Consider the following 23,149-nt stretch of genomic DNA (forward strand, 5'->3'; position numbering starts at 1 on the left):
GCTATATATTCTGCTGAGCTGCCTCTGAGACCACATTTATGTCCTGCTGGTGAAAGATGAAAATGCCTGAGCCAAAGCCTGTCTAGCTGTTCTCATGGTGGCAGTATAGGGTTTCACACTGGGAAGAGACACACTGCATCCACCCGCAGCAGACTATTCAGCATGGTTTAGCTCCAGACCTATTCCCTGCTCATGAAGGGTCGCAAAACTAACTGAGATTATAAATCTAGTCTAGAAGGCCTCTGAAGGGCACACAGACCCTGGTTTTAGAATGCAACCGTGTTAACAAGGCTCAGCATGATGGTTAGGGAAGCTATAAGAATGGAAGGTACTGAACGGCTTCCTCGGCTTGCAGTTGTAATGACAGTAAATGGCCATTGGAGGGCAATAAAACCTAAAAATGAAACATCCTGTGAGTGAATGGACCGTCTTCGCCTTGAATTGTCAGTGACGAATTCAACTGCACCAAAAAGCAGTGCATGTTATTGTCTCACGTCAGATAGGGTGATACCTCTGTTTGCAGTGATTCAGCCACCCTTCTCTTGAATTAGGCCTGCATAGTAAAAGTTCACCGTCACAGCGGGTCTGGCAGAAGCTTGTTTACTGTTATAATCTCCACCCAGCACAGCCAGAAGAGGACTGGCCACCCCTCAGAGCCTGGTTCCTCTAGTTTTCTTCCTAGGTTCCTGCCTTTCTAGGGAGTTTTTCCTAGCCACCGTGCTTCTACATCTGCATTGCTTGCTGTTTGGGGTTTTAGGCTGGGTTTCTGTACAGCACTTTGTGACATCGGCTGATGTAAAAAGGGCTTTATAAATACATTTGAATGATTGATTGATGGGATGCACGTCAAGCTTGGACTGGAAGTACCCACCTCTCTCGGGGTGGGTACCCAAAATAGAAGTGACTAAGCACCAAAGACCGTAGTGGCTCAGAATTTTGTAGTATAATAACTGCATTAAGTCATCCAGCCGGTCCATTTCCAAGGAACATTACTAATGGACATTTTACAAGCATTAACAAAAACATTCCTTTATTTGGCCAGATGAAATGACTGTAAACTTCCACTTTCATATGTCTACTTTACAACTCAAGTATTTCTCTGGTGTTTGGGTGGTGGTCCCCACTGGGACAAATAGCATGTCTCCTGTGTAATATCAGGCAGTGTAATGTTGTTCAGTGCTCCTTGGTATTGGAATATAAATGCAGATAGATACACTGTCATCACCGGTTACACCTTATCTGCAGCATTACAGTTTCTGTTCTGTTCTCTTAATTAAAAATGATTTTTTAGATGATGCATAATAGCATACTTATCACAAGTTCCAACTCCTTGTAACCTCTGGGTTTTTTCTATAATGTGTTCTGGGAAGATTTTGTTGCTGTGATTAGTTTGTTCCAAGAAGTTGCACTCATTATTCTCTTTTTATGGTTTGATATTTGTCCTTGTGTATATATATATATATATATATATTTGTATGTGGGAAGAGGAGCATTACTGAGAATGGTCCAGGGTCGGTGTGAGGCTTTCCATAGAAAACAGGACGAAGAAGCAGCATCACATTCCTCTTATGGTGTTCCATTGTGGGTAGTTCCTCTCTGATTGTTGATATGTATGACCAGACATAAGCACCCACCTTCCGCTCCCCCCACCCCTCATTTGCTTTCCTCAGAAATGCACACACACACACACACACACACACACACACACACAAGCAAGCACAAAAAACTGTTCCCAGGTCAATAAGTTACATGTTTATACACTAGGAGGGTATAGTACAGAAACATCACCTACCAGATAGCAGGGATTCATGGAATTATGACAGGGATTTATGCAATTATTTAAATAAGTTATTTCATTGATTTATTTAATCAGTGACATATTTCCTGCCCTTCTAGCATTCATCATTAGCAGAACTCTGCTGCTACATCAGAGTTAATTAAGCAGATAATTATTATAATGATGTGTAATTACAATAATGTGGCAGATGCAGAGACACTCAGTGCTGTAATCATGATGAGGCAGGACTTTTGACCTCTTGACTTTTGACTAATCCCAGATCAGACCTGGCTTGGTTAGGCCCCCTGTTCTAGCTGTCTTCACTTATGCCAGACAACTTGCACTACCGTGGCCTACTGACACTTATGTTTACAGAGACCGACAGACTTGAGGCTGGACAGACGGACAGACTCTCACACAATCATTCCACAGAACTATACACACATACTGTACCCACATTGTGTGTGTGTGTATGTGTCGAGCTAGAGGAGCCTTGGTTTGTGTACTAGTCCTCTACACTACAATGTTTGGTGCACAGTCAGCTGTCAGAGTACATTCACTTGATCTGCAGGGAGGGAGGTAGAAAGGGACAAGGGGATAGAGAGAGACTGGAGGGAGAGGGGGAGGAGACAGGGGTAAAGGGAGAACAGAGAGGGTGAGGAAGAGTGAAGAGAGAAAAACATTCTTTATTTCTGACTGCAGGAAATCTTTAGAGCTGGGGATGATTAAGAGGGAAACTAAATGTCCTCAGAGCTGGGGAAGGACAGAGTCACAGAGTTGACTAACTCTGATACCCACAGACAAGTACAACAAATGTGATTTTCCACACACACAGCCAGGCGTGTACACACACAACATACAGTAACCCTTAAAATCATCACAATGGCAGACATTAAATATATTTTTCTGAGGCAGATGCCACCCCAAAATGCAGACCTATGGGACTGTTAGCCTGCAGAGCGGTAGGTAGCTTAGTGGTTAAGCGTGTTGGGCCAGTAACCAAAAGATTGCTCGTTCGAATCCCAAATTTGTGAAAAATCGGTCAATGTGCCCTTGAACAAGGCACTTAAACCTAGTTGTGCTGGATAAGAGCGGTCTACCAAAATGCAACAAAAAAAACGATCTGCCAAAACTGATGATGCGTTGGCTTCTACAAGATGGGCTCTCAAGGGTCAGAGCTTCACTAAACACATTCCAATAAAACATAAAAGGCATTCTTTCCTCATTTCCTCACCGTCACAGATGGCTGTAATATATAGTAGATGAAGGAAGGAGAACGCAAGATGTCTAATAGTTCTGGAACATTCTCTGTTGGAGTCTCCCCTCACAGGCTGTTGTACATTGTGTTCTGTGATGCTGTGTTCCTGTGGCTGGCTGTCACCACAGCAACACGTGCGCACTGCCTGGTAAACATGATGTGACAGAGGAAGTGACCAGGTTGACAACACAGGAATGAACTGTGTGTGTAACTAACGGGTAAAGGAAAACGATTGTGGGGATGTGAAGGACTGGCCTGGGGGTGAAGAGGATAAGAGGAGAACGAATCGATGGTGAGGGGGTTAAGAAATCTTTGAAAATCCAAAGAACATGACAAATTAATTCTTCACAAATCCCAGTGCCTTAGTTGATACAGTCCTTTTATTGAACAGAGGACAAGGAAATCCAAAAAGTACTCAGACTGTGGCTCTCATTAAAGCATTTAAGCTCATCACTAGTAAAGTGCACTTTCAGTTTACAAACAACTCATTGGAATTGAGAGTTAGCTAGTGCCTGGATCTCCCTTCAACTTCTCCTCTTACCAACATAGACATGCTAGTACAGTACGTATTCATCTCTAGACACTGCACCAGAGTCCCATAGGTAGAACACTTCACATTTCTAGACTGTTGAGACCACGTTAGGACTGCAATAAGACAGCATCTGAGCGAGGGTGTGTGCAGAAGAGTAATTGGAAGATTAGCACACACAGTATCTCTTCCCATCATAACGTTTAAAATGCCTTACACAGCTCTGGCTAGTTCTCTTGAGCCCCAATGTGACTGATTGTGACATTCCTCGATTGTTTAACTATTGTGGGATGAATTGATTATGTGATTGACTGATTGTAAAGCAGCTCCATATTTCTTTACAGGGTTTGTTTTTATTTTCTAGTTAACTCCTCTTTCTCTTAGTGTTTTAGCTTCTAGGTTTTAAAAAATATATTTCCTACATAATGTATGTACACTTGTATCTTAGCAGAGAAAATAGTGTTCTGTAAGAGTTCCTGTCCAGTTTTGCAAGGTCATTAGTGACTCCAGATTGGCACATATTCATCATTGACTTTACTCAGTTATACTAAACAGAAGGAAAGACTCAGTTAACCATCTAGATGCCTCAACACACTCTCACACATTACATGCTACCTCACATAAAAAAGGAGGCACACTCAACCTCACACATAACCCAAATCATCTCTACTTCTAATTTAAAGAGATTCTCCGGTACATTTGTATACTTTTTATCCAGTAATTCTGAAAGTAGCTCTCACGAGACAAAAGTGTTCCGTGAAAATGCTGTACTACATCACATATGTGCAGATTTTACTCAAATGGCGAGGGTCTGAAGCTCATTGGCCAGAACTCGAATTGCTAGGGGGCTGTAGTAAAATGGCGCAGCACAAATTCCAGAAATAGTCGCTTTCAAACTAGGGATTTTGTGGCTAATTTAGGTAAAATAGTAATTCTGCATGTATAAACTACACTGATACATCTAGCCCAAAGCGGGAGGTTTAAAGAATACTTAGCAGTCGCCAAAGTTCCGGAGCATCTCTTTAAAGCGAGATGCACTTTAATGGGTCATTATTCTTTCAGTATTACAGTGAATTAGAGTGCCATAGGACAGTCTGAGCAGCACTGATTCTTCAAATACCTCTATATGGCCTTTGATATAGTTCTACTCTACAGTACGTGGCCCTAACCATGGGATGGTAAATCATCAGTCTATATAGACCACTGGTCGCCTTTACACTGAACCCAACTTAATATAAGAATCTGCCAGGCACAGCTTCTGAGTAAAGACCATTGGTTCCAAGTCAAGTGCCTAACAATGGAAGGGACAACGAGGCAAAACAAAACAGTGATAGAACACATGTAAAGACTTCAACATAGGAATGACCAATATCAATATTCAGACTATGGTGTCACTGCAGAAGAACTAAAAGGTTCTAAGTAACATCCGACCAACGTTTGCAGTGTGTGAACCGCAGCCCCATATTGCACCTAGCAAAGGAGTTCCACCTTTAATATCTATATTCGCTTCAACAGGGAAGTCAACATCTTATCAGCTCATTTCACCTCCTCCTATTGCACCAATCTCGCTGTGAAAAACAGTACAGTTCAAGGACGCCTTGCCAGTTGCAACTGTGGATTTTGATCCCTCCGTCTTACCTCATGTGGTTGTTTTGACAGAGCTCAGCTGTCCACGTACTTCAAACTAGAGCTAAAAAAGAAAGACGTTGTGAGAGTTCAAACCCCAGAGAGCTCTGTGTGTATTACCTACGGGACTCTGTAAGGGGGAGACGTCACATACACAAGACAAGATGGAGTCTGACACACAATATCCTCCGCCTACCAGCACACTCAACATTACAACTCCCCAACGTGAATAAAATTAGAGCAATAAATAGCGTTTTACACAACAAGGACTAGACAGAGAATGAACTGGGCATGAACTAAACCAGACTATTCTAGAGACTAGTAGAGCTGTAGTTTGTACATGCAGCCTGGTCTTCTGTAGGACTACTTTTTCTCAGCACCGCAATGAATAGGTTTGGCTTGGTCACAACTCAAGTCAACTCTAATCCACACCAGCTTAAACTGTGAACACTGAAATATGCATTTCAGCTACACCATATGCATAGACCCTCTCTCACCTAGTTTATATCTTTCACTTGAACTTCCATCCCAGCTCTAGCCACACCCCAGGTAGAAGACTTCTATGGGCAGGACAAATATAAGGTCACAGGATAACCCTACTAAAAGGACTTATGAGAGTGTGACATTACGTGAAAATAGACATACTATACAGATATAGAAAGGATACAATCTTCTTTCCAACAGTAGTCTGTATCTGTACCAGTCCAGCCAGCTCTGTATGCCAGGCAGAGCCAGGGAGAGTGACCCGTGCTGGGACTCCAGACCTCAAGAGCTGGCCCCATGTGGAGGCAAACAGGCATCACACACCAGCCTGTTGTATCTTCCTTTTCCCCCTCGTTCTTGTTGCTGTGACTTTTTTTTTTTTTGCGTGTGGCTGAAGGGCAAAACGCAGTTGGCAGAGTCGGAAGGGGATTACGGGAAATGAAGTGCAGGCAGACCCAGGGCAGGCCGTGGGATAGGGAATGGTGTTGGCACACATCTCAGACAGGGTTCAGGGGTCAGGGTCAAAGTTCCCATCGTTGTCTCTATCGGTCTCTGGTTGGCTGGGTGTTTAATCCATTTACTCCCTGGACTGGTAGAAGAGGATGTATCCAGACTCAGAGTTCTTGGAGATGTCCGACGTCAGCCCATAGAACTCCTCGATGGCCTGGGCATCGATTTTCTGAACAAACCAGAGAGGGACACAACAAAATGATGAAACATGCTGTATGAGACATATAAAACAGGTGTGCTGGCCAACTAAAAAGAACAGTATTACAGAAGAGCATGACTGTGACACACACCTCCACGATATCATCATCAAACAGCAGCCAGAAGCCATGACTCTTCACTATGGTGATGTAGTGTCCTCTGTTGGGTCCACTGAGGAAGAAAGAAGGGGAAAGCGGTGATATGACAAAGTCTCTGCAAAGTACAAGGTACAAGTTTGTTTGGATACGAGTAAGTGTGTTTGCATAAGAATGTATGTCCAAAGGTGCTGAACGTATACTGAACAAAAATATGAACGTAAAGTGTGAAGTGTTGGTCCCATTTTTCATGAGCTGAAATAAAAGATCCCAGAAATGTTCCATACGAACAAAAAGCTTATTTCTCTCAAATTTTGAGCAGAAATTGATTTGCCAGAGAATTGAATGTTCATTTCTCAACCCTAAGCTGCCTCCAACGTTGTTTTAGAGAATTTGGCAGTACATTCAACTGGCCACACAACCACAAACCACGTGTAACCACGCCAGCCCAGGACCTCCACATCCGGCTTCTTCACTTGCGGGAAGTGGGGGTGCTGAGGAGTATTTCTGTCTGTAATAATGCCCTTTTGTGGGGAAAAACTCATTCTGATTGGCTGGCGCCCCTGCCCAGTCATGTGAAATCCATAGATCAGGGTTTAATTTATTTATTTAAATTGACCGATTTCCTTCTATGAACTGTAACTCCGTAAAATCTTTGAAATTGCTGCATGTAGCGTTTATATTCTTGTTCGGTATAGAATAAACGTGTGTGTATGTATTTGTGCCCCCTACCTGCCACAGTGGACGACCACAGCGACCAGGTCATACATGCGATCGAGGTTGGTAGCGTCTCCAGAGGTGTTGAAGAGGCGGAGCTCCAGAGGGAAGACGACGCGATACGACAGCTTGGTGTATCGGTGCAGCTGCTCCATGTACTTAAACCGTTTCAGGTGCAGGGCCAGGATCATAGGCAACTTCTTAACCCGCATCCTACAGGGACACACATGAGTTATATACAGACACAGACAAGAGTCTGACAAAGAGTAAAAACACACAGAAATACAGTACCAGTCAAAAGTTTGGACACACCTACTCATTCCAGGGTTTTTCTTTATTCTGACTATTTTCTACATTGTAGAATAATAGTGAAGACATCAAAACTATGAAATAACACATATGGAATCTTGTATTAACCAACAAAGTGTTAAGTGTCAAAGCAACCACCCTTTTGCCTAGATGACAACTTTGCACACTCTTGGCATTCTCTCAACCAGCTTCATGAGGTAGTCACCTGGAATGCATTTCAATTAACAGTTTTGCCTTGTTAAAAGTTAATTTGTGGAATTTCTTTCCTTCTTAATGCGTTTGAGCCAATCAGTTGTGCTGTGACAAGGTAGGGGTGGTATACAGAAGATAGCCAAGGCAAAGGATGGCTACTTTGAAAAATATTTAGATTTTATTAAACACTTTTTTGGTTTCTACATGATTCCATATGTGTTATTTCATGACATATTCACTACTATTCTACAATGTAAAAATTAATAAAAACCCTTGAATGAGTAGGTGTGTCCAAACTTTTGACTGGTACTGTACATAGACAGACAGATACCGCAGTCATACACACCCAATCTGAGTGGCAACGTGTTGTGTACTGACCGTTTCTGGGCCTCCTGCTTGCTGCAGCATGCCTCACAGTAGTATTTGTATTCACTGCACAAGGTCTCTGTGTTACTGAAGTCCCTGGGGAAAACAACACACACAGAGGGGATTGTGTCAGAAAGCTTGATACAGGGAGTAGTTATGGTACAGAAAGGTACCAGGTCAATATTACCTAAGACAGTGTGTTATTGATGTATTCTGCTCTACGTCCACAGACAGATCCAGGAAGTCCTCATCTTTGCTGCTCACCTGTCCGAGAGAGAGAGAGGGAGGGAAGGAGAAACACACAGATGAGGTGAGTCGGTGTACTTGCCTCTTTACGTGCTGAAAGGCACTGATGCTGCTCCTGCTCTGTGACCTGACCACACACTGGCACACAAGATGAGAGAGCGGGTCTATTTGATGTATTGATAGTATGTGTCATTGAGAAGCACAGTGCCTGTAGCGTGGTGAAGAGGGTTGTTCAAGGCCATTCTCTACCTCCCTCCCTCCCTCTGCTCTTCCTCTCTGAGCATCAATGCCTCCTGCGTCGCAGATACAGAAGGAGAGAGTGGCAGAGTGGTAGGCCGATGCCACAGCCTGTGGGGGCTGGAGGATATCCGTCAGAGCTGAGAGCTTACTATTACAGACAGAGCTAATCCCTCTGTGGGAGATAGTCATTTAGCCATGCCCTGGTAGTCGATTGGCAAAGCATTACCAACACTGCTGAGGAAGGGGGTTGAGTTAAAAATAAACAAGAGACACATTTCCAATCAATAAAGTATTCTTACATAAGCATTTATGTCCTACATAACTTGGTTGAATTAGTACTACCCATTTCAATCACTGCCAGAGAACATAAAACCTTGCCTCGCAAGCTGCCTGATCTCGCGAGATTACATGAATGGTTCGCTGCACGGATGTAAGCTCATGAGATCAGGCGGCTTGCGAGGCTCCATAAAACCCACTACCCCAGAAATCACTATATAGGGTCTACCAGCTCTGACTCACCGTCTCACAGTTGAGGCAGCGCGTCTCATTGGTCAAAGTTCCCTGGAAGATGTCATGCACCCAGGTGGGCTCCGTGGGCTTGTTCTCGGGCTCCGTCTCCGTGGTGACGGCCGTGCCGTTGTTCTTGAGGCGGCCGTTCTGCTTCTCCTGCTTCTTCTCCTCCTGCAGGATGTCTGCCACTGTGTTCAGCAGGTAGTTGAGGAACTCATGGGCGTCCTGCTGCATGTAGTTGTCAAACAGGTCTGTAGGGGGAGACACAGAGGACAGGGGCTTTTAGGGAAACTGTGTAGAAAGGTGATCAAAAAGGTCAGTCAACAGTCCTGATCAAGGTGAATCAAGGCAGGTCAACGCACATGCATGCATACACAAATCCGATATATGCGAAAAGTGAAATTGGAGAGCAGGAGAGAGAGTGTGAGAGAAAGCAGCTGACCAGGCCCTAGTCCACACATAGATGTTCATTCATAGAGAGAGCTGCCTGGATTCAGACAACAACATCCTGCTTCTATTCCAGGTCCATGCTCTGAATGTCCACACCGCCACCACAACATGCACCTGCCCTTCACCCCACAGTGACAATCACCTGACAAAAGCACTTCCACTTCCCCTCTAGCCCTATCTCAATCCCCGGCTCAAAACATGCCTACTGTATCATTCCTGAATACGGTTGATTCAAGATAACTGGTCTCAGCAGTTTGAAACCTCTAAACGCTGGTCTGAAACCAATCAACACACAGTCAGTTTGTCAACCAACAACATTCATATGACAACCTATACAAAACGGTAGCTATGAGGGTATTACACCATGGTCCTCTAGTGTATTTGTCCCCAGCCTCAGCCCTCTCCCAGACAGACAGTGATTGTATTTGGGTTTGGTGTAGTCTCTCTCACCATTCTCCTTGCGCAGGCGTGAGATGAACTTCTTGGGCGGGATGACTCCCACCTTTTTCTTCTGGGTAGCGATGCTGTGGAAGAGGTCTGCCAGACACGTGAGCAGGTTCTCCTTCTTCTTCTGCTGGGCCTTGTAGGCCAGTACGTTCTCCCGGAAGGGCCGGCAGAAGTACAGGGCCTGAAGCACCGAGTTACAGTAACACGTGTTGCCAAACTGAGGGGGCCAACCCGGCAGGGACAAATAGAAAAAGAGAGGGTGAGATTTTTATCACCGAGGACCAAAAAACATAACATTGAAAACACGGAGAGAAGATTCATGACCGTCACCTCCAACAGAGACTTGGTGCAAGGTGAGATGAGTGTTCTCACATCTAAAAAGGGATGTGAGAGCCAGACTGCACAGCTGCCATCAGATAAATGTATGAATTGTAACTTAATGTAGCCAAACTAGTCTTCGTACCAGTCTTTTTTAGCTAACATTCCACTCCTGTCATTTGCCAGAGACTGGTCTTTCGGGCAATCTTAGCGTTCAATATGCAGCCAGATTTACGGCGCAAGTTGCTGATTGGTAGTTGGAAACATTAATATTTTCCATGACAACGTTATGGTACATGGGGTGCGTGCAAATTTGGTGCAATATAGAATGAGGATTTGAAGAAAAACAAACAATACTATTATCACCTGCTACGGTCATTCCCTTGTGAGAAGACAGTGTCAATGCAAGATGATGTTGTTAAAAGTGGCTATATAGGACTCCGTAATGAGAGAGAAATAATGATACGAAAAATATTATTCAGACAGGTTACTTTAGGAAACTTTTCTGTAAGTCTTCACAAGGTTACAATTCACAATACTTATTTTCCACCATAATTTGCTAATAAATTCATAAAAAATCCTACAATGTGATTTTCTGGATTTTCCCCCCTCATTTTGTCTGTCATAGTTGAAGTGTACCTATGATGAAAATTACAGGCCTCATCTTTTTAAGTGGGAGAACTTGCACAATTGGTGGCTGACTAAATACTTTTTTGCCCCACTGTAAATTAATTATAGTAAGCTAAGCCTAATATACAGGCTAGCATACAAGTGGTGGATTAATAGCCCAGCCTATGAATGAACTGACTTACACATCTCTGTCACTCATTGTTCCCTTCTTGCGCAATTCATGCATCTCCACTGGCATCTCTCTCTTCCATCCTCTCTGTATGCCTCTTATAGCTCTTGAACCAGTAGCCTTGCCCAATGTGTTACCCAGAAGTAGCAATATATACACATATATACAACAAAAATATAAAAGCAATATTCAACAGTTTCATTGATTTTACAGTTAATATGAGGACATCAGTCAATTTCAATAAATTGATTAGGCCCTATGGATTTCACATGACTGGGAATACAGATATGCATCTGTTGCTCACATATGCCTTACAAAAACGGGTCTCATGATCTCGTCACGGTATTTTTGTGTATTCAAATTGCCATCGATGAAACAATTGTTTTCGTTGTCCGTAGCGTATGCCTGCCCATACCATAAACCCACCGCCAACATGAGGCACTCTGTTCACAACGTTGACATCAGCAAACCGCTCGCCCACACGACCCCATACTGTAACGATTTTCCTCCTCCTCTCCATTTTCGGAGAAGGAGGAGTATTGAGGGAACCAAGGCGCAGCGAAGGTTGAACACATAATGATTTATTAAATAAACAAAATAGACAAAGACGACGTAGACAGAAAACGAACTATACTTGAATAAACTACAAAACAAATAAACGATGAAAACAGACCTGGACACGAACTTACATATAACTTGAAGAACGCACGAACAGGCACACGACTACAAACAAACGCTACAGTCCCATGTGGCGTAACATCACACAGACACAGGAGACATCACAAGAGACAATCACCCACAAACACACAGTGATAATGCCCTACCTAAATATGACTCTTGATTAGAGGAAAATGCAAACCACCTGCCTCTAATCAAGAGCCATACCAGGCACACCGAAACCAACATAGAAACAGATAACAGACTGCCCACCCAAAACACATGCCCTGACCATAAACACATAAAAACAACATAAAACAGGTCAGGACTGTTACAGTACCCCCCCCTCAAGATGCGCACGCCGGGCGCACAAGCACAAAGTCCAGGGGAGGGTCCGGGTGGGCAGTTGACCACGGTGGTGGTTCCGGCTCAGGACGCTGTCCCCTTACCACCTTAGTCACTCCCCTCTTCTGTCTACCCCTTCTAATGACCACCCTAAAACCACTTTCCCCTAAATAAACGGCCAACACCGGAACAAGGGGCAGCACCGGGACAAGGGGCAGCACCGGGACAAGGGGCAGCACCGGAACAAGGGGCAGCACCGGGATAAGGGGCAGCACCGGGACAAGGGGCAGCACCGGGACAAGGGGCAGCACCGGGACAAGGGGCAGCACCGGGACAAGGGGCAGCACCGGGACAAGGGGCAGCACCGGGACAAGGGGCAGCACCGGGACAAGGGGCAGATCCCGGCTGAAGGACTCTGGCAGGTCCTGTTTGGACGGCTCTGGCAGGTCCATGCTGGCTGACGGCTCTCGACGCTCATGGCAGACTGACGGCTCTCTACGCTCATGGCAGGCTGACGGCTCTCGACGCTCATGGCAGGCTGACGGCTCTCGACGCTCATGGCAGGCTGACGGCTCTCGACGCTCATGGCAGGCTGACGGCTCTCGACGCTCATGGCAGGCTGACGGCTCACGACGCTCATGGCAGGCTGACGGCTCACGACGCTCATGGCGCTCTGACGGCTCTGGCTGCTCATGGCTCTCTGACGGCTCTGGCTGCTCATGGCTCTCTGACGGCTCTGGCTGCTCATGGCTCTTTGACGGCTCTGGCTGCTCATGGCTCACTGACGGCTCTGGCTGCTCATGGCTCACTGACGGCTCTGGCTGCTCATGGCTCACTGACGGCTCTGGCAGATCCTGTCTGGTTAGCGGCTCTGGCAGATCCTGTCTGGTTGGCGGCTCTGGCAGATCCTGTCTGGTTGGCGGCTCTGGCAGATCCTGTCTGGTTGGCGGCTCTGGCAGATCCTGTCTGGTTGGCGGCTCTGGCAGATCCTGTCTGGTTGGCGGCTCTGGCAGATCCTGTCTGGTTGGCGGCTCTGGCAGATCCTGTCTGGCTGACGGCTCTAGCGGCTCCTGTCTGGCTGATGGCTCTAGCGGCTCCTGTCTGGCTGACGGCTCTGTAGGCTCATGGCAGACGGGCGGCTTTGCAGGCTCATGGCAGACGGGCGGCTTTGCAGGCTCCTGGCAGACGGATGGCTCAGATGGCGCTGGGAAGACGGATGGCTCAGATGGCGCTGGGAAGACAGATGGCTCAAATGGCGCTGGGGAGACGGATGGCTCAGATGGCGCTGGGGAGACGGATGGCTCAGATGGCGCTGGGGAGACGGATGGCTCTGGCCGGATATGGCGCACTGTAGACCTGGTGCGTGGTGCCGGAACTGGAGGCACCGTGCTAATGACAAGCACCTTCCTACTAGTGCGGGGAGCAGGGACAGGGCACACTGTATTCTCAAAGCCTACTCTATCCCTGATGCGTGGTACCGGCACTGGTGACGCCGGGCTGAGGACAAGCACATCAGGATTAGTAGGGGGAGAATATACAGTGTGTACAGGGCTCTGGAGACGCACTGGTAGCTTAGTGCGTGGGCCCGGAACTGGAGGCACCGGGCTAAATACACGCACCACAGGGAGAGTGCGTGGAGGAGGAACAGGGCTCAGGATACGCACTGGTAGCCTAGTGCATAGTGTAGACACTGTAGGTACTAGGCTGGGGCGGGGAGGTGGTGCCGGAAATACCGGACCGTGGAGGCGTACTGGCACTCTTGAGCATTGAACCTGCCCAACCTTACCTGGTTGAATGCTCCCGGTTGCCCGACCAGTGCGGGGAGGTGGAATAACCCGCACCGGCCTATGTAGGCGAACCGGGGAAACCATGCGTAAGGCAGGTGCCATGTATGCCGGCCCGAGGAGACGCACTGGAGACCAGACGCGTTGAGCCGGCCTCATGACACCTGGCTCAATGCCCAATCTAGCCCTCCCAGTGCGGGGAGGTGGAATAACCCGCACCGGGCTATGCACTCGTACAGGAGACACCGTGCGCTCTACTGCGTAACACGGCGCCTGCCCGTACTCCCGCTCTCCACGGTAAGCCCGGGAAGTGGGCGCAGGTCTCCTACCTGCCCTTGGCCCACTACCCTTTAGCCCCCCCCCAAGAAATTTTTGGGAGTTACTCACGGGCTTTTTCGGCTTCCGTGCCAGACGCGTTCCCTCATAGCTCCGGTTCCTCTCTCCGGTAGCCTCTGCTCTCCGCAGTGCCTCCAGCTGTTCCCATGGGAGGCGATCTCTACCAGCTAGGATCTCCTCCCATGTGTAGACACCCTTTCCATCCAGAACATCGTCCCATGTCCATTGCTCCTTCTTTTCCTGTCCCTTTCTCCTTTGACTCCGCTGCTTGGCTCTGGAGAGGTGGGTGGTTCTGTAACGATTTTCCTCCTCCTCTCCATTTTCGGAGAAGGAGGAGTATTGAGGGAACCAAGGCGCAGCGAAGGTTGAACACATAATGATTTATTAAATAAACAAAATAGACAAAGACGACGTAGACAGAAAACGAACTATACTTGAATAAACTACAAAACAAATAAACGATGAAAACAGACCTGGACACGAACTTACATATAACTTGAAGAACGCACGAACAGGCACACGACTACAAACAAACGCTACAGTCCCATGTGGCGTAACATCACACAGACACAGGAGACATCACAAGAGACAATCACCCACAAACACACAGTGATAATGCCCTACCTAAATATGACTCTTGATTAGAGGAAAATGCAAACCACCTGCCTCTAATCAAGAGCCATACCAGGCACACCGAAACCAACATAGAAACAGATAACAGACTGCCCACCCAAAACACATGCCCTGACCATAAACACATAAAAACAACATAAAACAGGTCAGGACTGTTACACATACACATGGTCTGCGGTTGTGAGGCCAGGTGGACGTACTGCCAAATTCTCTAAAACGACGTTGGAGGTGGCTCATGGTAGACAAATTAACATTTACTTCTATGGCAACAGCTGTGGTGGACATTCCTGCAATCAGCATGCCTATTGCACACTCCCTCAAAACTTGAGACATCTGTGACATTGTGTTGTGTGACAAAACTGCAAATTTTAGAGTGACATTTTATTGTCCCCAGCACAAGGTGAACCTGTGTAGTAATCATGCTGTTTAATCAGCTTCTTGATATGCCACACCTGCCAGGAAGATGGATTATCTTGGCAAAGGAGAAATGCTCACAAACAGCGATATAACCAAATTTCTGCACAAAATTTGAGCTAAATAAACTTGTTGTGTGTATGGAACATTTCTGGGATCTTTTATTTCAGTTCATTTCAGGCTTCAGCATTCACAATGAAATGGTGGGGAACTTTGAATGGCAAGAGCTTCTCTGGTATATTGTGATCATATTGGCTTCTGGTAAAAATGCAATAAACAGGAGTCCTCTGTTCTCCCCACGTGCAATGTTTATGTTTACAACTAAATGTATTACGTCAGAATGCCCAATGTTAGAATGCTTCCAATCAAATGTATGAATGAATTAGGAAAATGTTCTATCAGTCTAATTTGCATAAACATTGTGATTGGACGAAAGATGTGAGGGTTATCAAATCGGGATCAAATCCTCTAATCTCCTCGAGCTCATTAATGATAGAATGTTCATATTTGAAGATTGCAGAAAGGCCAGTCTCTTTTGCAAATGACAGGAGTGGCAAGGAGTGGAATGTAATGGCTGAACAGAGACGGCAACCAGGCTAGCTAAACTCTGCTTTGAGAATCATCAATCTCCATCTGAAGTTTTATTTAATTAAATGTTTTTTATGCATACAATCCACCGGTGAACCGCTCAACATTTAATTTAGATTCCAGCCATTAAAAAGAAGCCATCTGAAGGGTTGGCTAACAGAGTAGTTGGGTAACATAAGGCCCTCAAAGATTTGTTTTGTTTAGCCAACAGAAATAGAATAGCAGGGAAACTGGGACAGTCATAGACATCAAAACTGTGTAAAGACATAATTCACAAACAATGGTAGCATTACTGACAAGTCAACAAACAAAACAACCCGTTTCTCATGAAAAGTGTCAACACCAAGCACCTGTCCGATGGAAAACATGACTCAGTAGTGACCTAGTGGACAGAGTGAATGACACTTACGTTGACCAATCCAAAGTAGTGTTCGTTGATTGGGAACTGCTCCGGACCAATGTCTTTCTCCAGAGCAGAGGCATTGGTGCCCTGAGGGAGACCAGAGAAAGAGAACATGAGCTCAAATGTGCACTGTCTAAACATCCTTATTATGCATGAAATAGGCGACACATCATCTGGAGTGCCTTACTCACACATGTCTGTTCTATCTTCTTCAGTTCTGTGTTACTTACTATGTTACTATGGATCCCCATTAGCTGCTGCCAAATGCAGCAGCTACTCTTCCTGGGGTCGGGCAAAATTAAGTTAGTTATACAATTTTAAAAACATTACAATACATTCCCAACAGATTTCACAACACTGTCAGGCTCCTACTCTACTACCACATATCTACAACACAAAATCCATGTCTACAGTAGGTGTGTGTGTATAGTGCGTATGTTATCGTGTATGTATGCATGTGTCTATCTATGCCTATGATTGCTGCTTCACAGTCACCGCTGTACCATAAGGTGTATTTTTATCATTGTTTTTTAAATCTACTTGTACTGCTTGCATGAGCTACTTGATGTGGAATAGAGTTCCATGTAGTCATGGCTCTATGTAGTACTGTGCACCTCCCATAGTCTGTTCTGAACTTGGGGACTGTGAAGAGGCCTCTGGTGGCATGTCTTGTGGGGTATGCATGGGTGTCCGAGCTGTGTGCCAGTAGTACAAACAGATAGCTCGGTGCATTCAACACCTCTCACAAATACACGTAGTGATGAAGTCAATCTCTCCTCCACTTTGAGCCAGGAGAGATTGACATGCATATTATTAATGTTAGCTCTCTGTGTACATCCAAGGGCCAGCCTTGTTGCCCTGTTCTGAGCCAATTGCAACTTTCCTAAGCCCCTCTTTGTGGCACCTGACCACACAACTGAACAGTAGTCCAGGTCTGACAAAACTAGGGCCTGTAGCACCTGCCTTGTTGATAGTGCTGTTAAGAAGGCAGAGCAGCGCTTTATTATGGACAGACTTCTCCCCATCTTAGCTACTGTTGTATAAATATGTTTTGACCATGACAGTTTACAATCCAGGGTTACTCCAAGCAGTTTAGTCACCTCATCTTGCTCAATTTCCACATTATTTCTTACAATATTTAGTTGAGGTTTAGGGTTTAGTGAATGATTTGTCCAAAATAAAATGCTTTAACTTCTAGAAATATATATATTGTGAAACTAACTGCAGCTCTTTGTTAAGTGTTGCAGTCATTTCAGTCGCTGTAGTAGCTGACGTGTATAGTGTTGAGTCATCCGCATACAGACACACTGGCTATACTCAAATCCAGTGGCATGTCATTAAAGATTTTTTAAAGTAAGGGGCCTAGACAGCTGCCCTGGGGAATTCTTGATTCTACCTGGATTATGTTGGAGGCTTCCATTAAAGAACACACTCTGTTTTCTATTAGACAGGTAAGTTTTTATCCACAATATAGTAAAGCCATAACACCTAATGTTTTTCCAGCAGCAGTATGATCGATAATGTCAAAAGCCGAACTGAAGTCTAACGAAACAGCCCCCTCAATCTTTTGTATCATCAATTTCTCTCAGCCAATCATCAGTCATTTGTGTAAGTGCTGTGCTTGTTGAATGTCCTTCCCTATAAGCATGCTGAAAGTCTGTTCTCAATTTGTTTACTGTAAAATAGCATTGTATCTGGTCAAACACAATTTTCCCCTAAGGTTTACTAAGGGTTCATAACAGGCTGATTGGTCAGCTATTTGAGCCAGTAAAGGGGGCTTTACTATTCTTAGGTAGCAGAATGACTTTTGCTCCCCTCCAGGCCTGAGGGCACACACTTTCTAGTAGGCTTAAATTGAAGATATAGCAAATAGGACACTATTATCCTCAGTAATTTTCCATCCAAGTTGTCAGACCCCAGTGGTTTATCATTGTTGATAGACAACAATACTTATTTAACCTCTTCCACACTCACAAAATTACAAGGCTTGTCTTCCATAACTTGGTCAGATATACTTGGATGTGTAGTGTCAGCGTTTGTTGCTGTCATGCTTAAGTTTGCTTATCTTGCCAATGAAAAATGTAATTAAAGTAGTTGGCAATATCAGTGGGCTTTGTGATGAATGAGCCATCTGACTCAATGAATGATGGTGTTGAGTTTGCCATTTTGTCCAAAATTTCATTTAAAGGTGCTCCAAAGCTTTTTACAATCATTCTTTATGTCATTTATCTTTGTTTCATAGTGTAGCTTCTTCTTCTTTTCATTCAGTTTAGTCACAATTTCTCAATTTGCAGTACGTTTGCCAATCGGTTGTGCAGCCAGACTTATTTGCCATTCCTTTTGAATCATCCCTCTCAACCATACAAATGATCTATTCCTCATCAATCCACAGGGATTTAACCATTTTACAGTCATTTTCTAAATGGGTGCATGCTTATTAGTTACTGGGATAAGCAATTTCATTATTGTGTCAAGTGCAGCGTCTGATTGCTTGTCATTTCACACCACGGACCAACAAATATTCTTTACATCAACAACATAGGAATCACTACAAACCTTATTGTATGACCTCTTATAAACTATATTAGGCACAGCCTTTGGCACTTTGGTTTTCCTAGCTATGGCTACTATATTGTGATCACTACATCTGATGAATTTAGATACTGCTTTAAAGCAAAATTCTGCAGCATTAGTAAAGATATGATCAATACATGATGATTTCATTCCTGTGCTGTTTGTAACTACCCTGGTAGATTGACTGATAACCTGAACCAGGTTGCAGGCACTAGTTACAGTTTGAAGCTTTCTCTTGAGTGGGCAGCCTGATGAAAGCCAGTCAATATTTAAATCACCCCAAAAATATACCTCTCTGTTGATATCACATACATTATCAAGCATTTCACACGTTATCCTGATACTGATTGTTAGCACTTGGTGGTCCATAGCAGCTTCCCACCAGAACGGGCTTTAGGTGAGGCAGATGAACCTGTAGTCATATTACTTCAACAGTATTTAACATGAGATCCTCTCTAAGCTTTACAATAATGTGTTTCTGAATTTAAACGGCCACACCTCCACCTTTGGTATTTCTGTAGATCTTATAACCATGTATTGCTACCACTGTATCAACAAATATATTATCTAAGTGAGTTTCAGAGATTGTCAGAATATGAATGTCATCTGTTACTAGCAAATTATTGATTTCATGAACCCTGTTTCTTAAGCTGCATATGTTAACGTGGGCTATTTTTACAACTTTTCTGGAACACTTGATTTGTTTTTATTGCTTTCCTGGGAAGCTTATCAGAGGTAGACATGCTCATGTTTTTTATGTTAGTGCCGGGTGAGCTGCACACATTGGACTTCCTACTAGGGCACACCGCCTCAGTGCTAACACTATCACTCTGGTTCATAGGCACAAGATTACTGCAGCTAGTGAATCTGGTCAAGAGCTCTCTGGTCTAATAGTCATCTAGGTAAGTACAGTATATCGCAGGGAACTGACGGACCAAAGCCTCTTTATAGAGAGGTCACATGCTGCACATGTCTCTGTCTCACATAAGTCTAACCTTTGCTTCAGATATATGTGAATGCCTGGATTTTTTCTGACAAAGACTGGCAGTCCACTCCAGCCTATTATAGCTTTCATGTAGCTTGCTGTTTCCCATCCCAAACCCTGCTTATTCATGCTACTGGAAATCAGTAATCCTTTGGTTTCATCATCTGACAAACTCACTACCAACCTCTTCCCTCAGGGGGATAAGCATCACAATGTAAATATTCAAGAGCATTTAACATTCCGTAATGTAGTGACAGGGCACTTATCTCTTGACAGAGCCCATTGACTAACCAGAGCTCAGAAAGCTTCTAGATGAAGCCATGTCTTTGTTGACAGAACATAGAGATTTCTGCTAGCGTTGCTTAAGTCTTCAAATTGCGGTAATTTTCTCTCATTCAAAGCAGAACACATTGCTTTGTTGTCTCTGATTTCCGTTTTGACAGAGTTCTCAATGTTGAATTTCTCATACAGACGCATGCACACACCGCTGAGCCTGCGCTCGTGTGCCAAACACACATGAAGTGTTTAATCAAACTAGACAACGCACACTTTCTTGTCTCATCTAAACAATAATGTCCCATCAAAGCTTACGAACAATGGCACAAAGGAAAGTAAACAAAGACCAGATGATGATAACAGTCCCATTCAACACCAATCAAATGCTCTGTGTCACATAACATTTTGTACTTCCAAACTTGACATCTTCCTGAACTTTTGAATCCTTATCAACAGCAGGATTCAGTAGCCTAAACACTGTTCTGGTAAAGAAAGGTAACCCTACATTAGCCTAGTGTACTTATTCCTGTTTGGAGTAATTACACAGTCATAAGGACACTGCAATGTAAAATGTTACACCGAAGGACCTCCTCTACACGTTGAGTCAGTCAGATGCTCATCATGCCCATCAGTAATGCCCTTGGCAAGTCATCACCTCCATGTGAGACAATGAACCCAAAACATTTAAAATAATAAATAGCATTGCAATCATAGAATAATTGAAATTTCATGAAGTCTCCCACCACTAACAGCTTATTACACTGCCGTGGCTCTGCAGCAGGTGCACACATGTGTATACAGGTGCAGCAGTGGGGATGGAACCATGTCATGAGACAGGATACTCTCTGACTGTCACTAAACATGTACTTGAGGAAGCTGACCTGAAAACCACTTTCACACAGCACATGGGTCCTTTAAATATAGATTGGCATAGTTTCATGGACATATGAGAGGATCTGTCATATTCCCGTTCTTCACTTCCAAGTTAAGCTTAGAAATCTTTAAATTTACACGAGCCTGACACTAGAAATCAACCTGTCAAAAGGTGTCAAACAACGTCACTCACCGTACTAAGAGGTGTTTGTAAAGTGTGCACAGCAAGCTTTGTGTGACAACGTTGCTGTCTGATACCAATTTTCCTGACGTCGCCAATTGACATTGCATGTGTTTATTTGGCTAGAGTGCTAAACATGTAGGGCTCATACTCATCATTCAAGATCAAGCTACCCTTCCGAAATGATGGACCCCACCATGCATCCCTGTCAAACAAGGACTGGTGGCTTGATACTACAGCCGATCAGCTCGAGCTCCCAGGAGCAATTCGACCATGAACCTCTCTCATCATCATTACACAGACAAGGTGGCCAACGGTGACTGCAGCAGACACTCGAAGGCGCTATGGCTACTTACCATATTACAAATGGAGGCGATATTTCTGACAGTCATTTAGTTTACAGGGTCCCTCTCACCGTCATATTTATAAAATAAACATGTTTCAATGCAGGACGATATTGAGAAAAGATTAAGCTGATTCGCAGCAGCGGCTAAGGCCAGACCGCAACCACAGGGGTAAAAAACGGGCAATGACTGTCTCGACTAGAGACCAACCCGCATGCAGTTAACACACACAAAAAAAAATGCAGCTTAATTTTAACGCTTTGATTACTTAATTGTCGCAGACTGCTAACGTATAATTTATCTAAAAATGACATATGCATGAGTGACTAAACACACATGAAGTTGCGGCAGGTTGATAGCAACGGACAACAAGCTACGTAAGGAAATGTACATCCCGCCCACCACAAAAAGCTACCGCATTTGTGTCGAATCAGCGCTCTGATGTTTGATTGACAGAGCAGACAGACTAATCAGAGCCTAGGATCAGGGTTTGAATGATGCAATGGATTTTGGGAGTTGTGGTGAATTTGGCTAGTAGTACTAGTGGATTGTCACTGATCATAATTTACATACATCGAATAATCACATCACATTTCACACCAACTTGCAGACGTATGGTGATACTCAAGTGTCATGCTGCTCGCGTTATATTGGTTTGAAACTTAATTTATAGACATATTTGCATAGCAAATGTTTCCATCGTCCTTTGCCATCAAAACCAGCCCATTCAATAGACAGTAGGGTACGTTTGGTGAAAACGCACCCACACCCACAAAGATAGAATCCCCTGTAGGGGCAACAGTGCCACTGTCCGACCCACGGACTTTGTTATGGTTTTTGTTTTGTTGACAAAGTATAAGCGAGGAGTTTGTAAAAAGATTACATATTCTACCGTACTAAGATATCCGAGGAGAAAAAATCGGTTTGTTATTTGGAGTAACTTCTTTGTAGTTGTAATATCGCAAACGGACGTGGCAGTTTCACAATGAAGGATTCCAGCTTTAAGGAAAATGTTTTTAAACAAAAAAGCTGCTAGAAAGGGGACATTTTGCCCTCTATGTGGCAAAATGCCTCTTGAAGATTAGTGTGTTAAAATATATTTTATACATTTTATTTTGACATTTTTGAGCAGTTGACTCTTAAAAGCTCGAGGTATCTTATTTTAATTAAACAAATCAAATATCAAAACAAAATTACATTGTACATTTCACTATTAATATCCCAAAGTATCTCAAAATCGATTGTGTAACTCAATTAAGTTACTTATAGAGAATTTGGACATGGTTTGGAAAATGATAATATAGGTACCATTGACTTTTGTTGCGCCTGCTCCCGCTCTCCCTCCCTGGCGTGTGAAGGTGCCAGGCTCCCCAGCATTACGCACTCCTGCCACCATCAGTACACCCACCTGCCTTTCCCTGTCATGCGCATCAGCGATTATTGGACTCACCTGGACTCAATCACCTCTGTCATTACCTTCTCTATATCTGTCTGGTTCCCCGCTCTATTCCCTGCTGCAGCATTAATTGTCATATGTTCATGTTTATCTGTGTGCTGACGCTGTTCCTGTTTTGTATTAAATGTCAACTCCCCGTACTTGCTTCTCATCTCCAGTGTCGGTCCTTACAGAATGCTGCAGCCATCTAATGAAGCATCGGGGAGTGCTGGCATTCCGGTTGATGGAAC

General features: G+C 44.4%; 1 protein-coding gene across 1 annotated transcript; it reads right to left on the bottom strand.

The window, feature by feature from the left end:
• Nucleotides 1-3,396: 3,396 nt before the first annotated feature.
• On the bottom strand, nucleotides 3,397-21,865 carry usp46 (ubiquitin specific peptidase 46). Its single transcript, XM_055923000.1, has 9 exons — nucleotides 21,476-21,865; nucleotides 16,237-16,317; nucleotides 9,957-10,170; nucleotides 9,066-9,307; nucleotides 8,248-8,324; nucleotides 8,073-8,156; nucleotides 7,209-7,406; nucleotides 6,474-6,552; nucleotides 3,397-6,352 (listed from the first exon to the last, which is right to left on the bottom strand). The coding sequence occupies exons 1-9, from the start codon at nucleotides 21,509-21,511 to the stop codon at nucleotides 6,251-6,253; spliced, it is 1,113 nt and encodes a 370-aa protein (XP_055778975.1). The 5' UTR covers nucleotides 21,512-21,865; the 3' UTR covers nucleotides 3,397-6,250.
• Between the last annotated feature and the right edge of the window lie 1,284 nt (nucleotides 21,866-23,149).

This window comes from Salvelinus fontinalis, chromosome 5 (assembly GCF_029448725.1).
Source record: "Salvelinus fontinalis isolate EN_2023a chromosome 5, ASM2944872v1, whole genome shotgun sequence".
Lineage (NCBI taxonomy): Eukaryota > Metazoa > Chordata > Actinopteri > Salmoniformes > Salmonidae > Salvelinus > Salvelinus fontinalis.

Coding starts and splice junctions, on each gene's coding strand:
- usp46 (XM_055923000.1), bottom strand. CDS start 21,511: ATGACTGTCAGAAATATCGCCTCCATTTGTAATATG. Junction 8,325..9,065: donor GCTGCCTCAACTGTGAGACG/GTGAGTCAGAGC, acceptor TCTCTCGGACAG/GTGAGCAGCAAAGATGAGGA. Junction 8,157..8,247: donor TCAATAACACACTGTCTTAG/GTAATATTGACC, acceptor TGTTTTCCCCAG/GGACTTCAGTAACACAGAGA.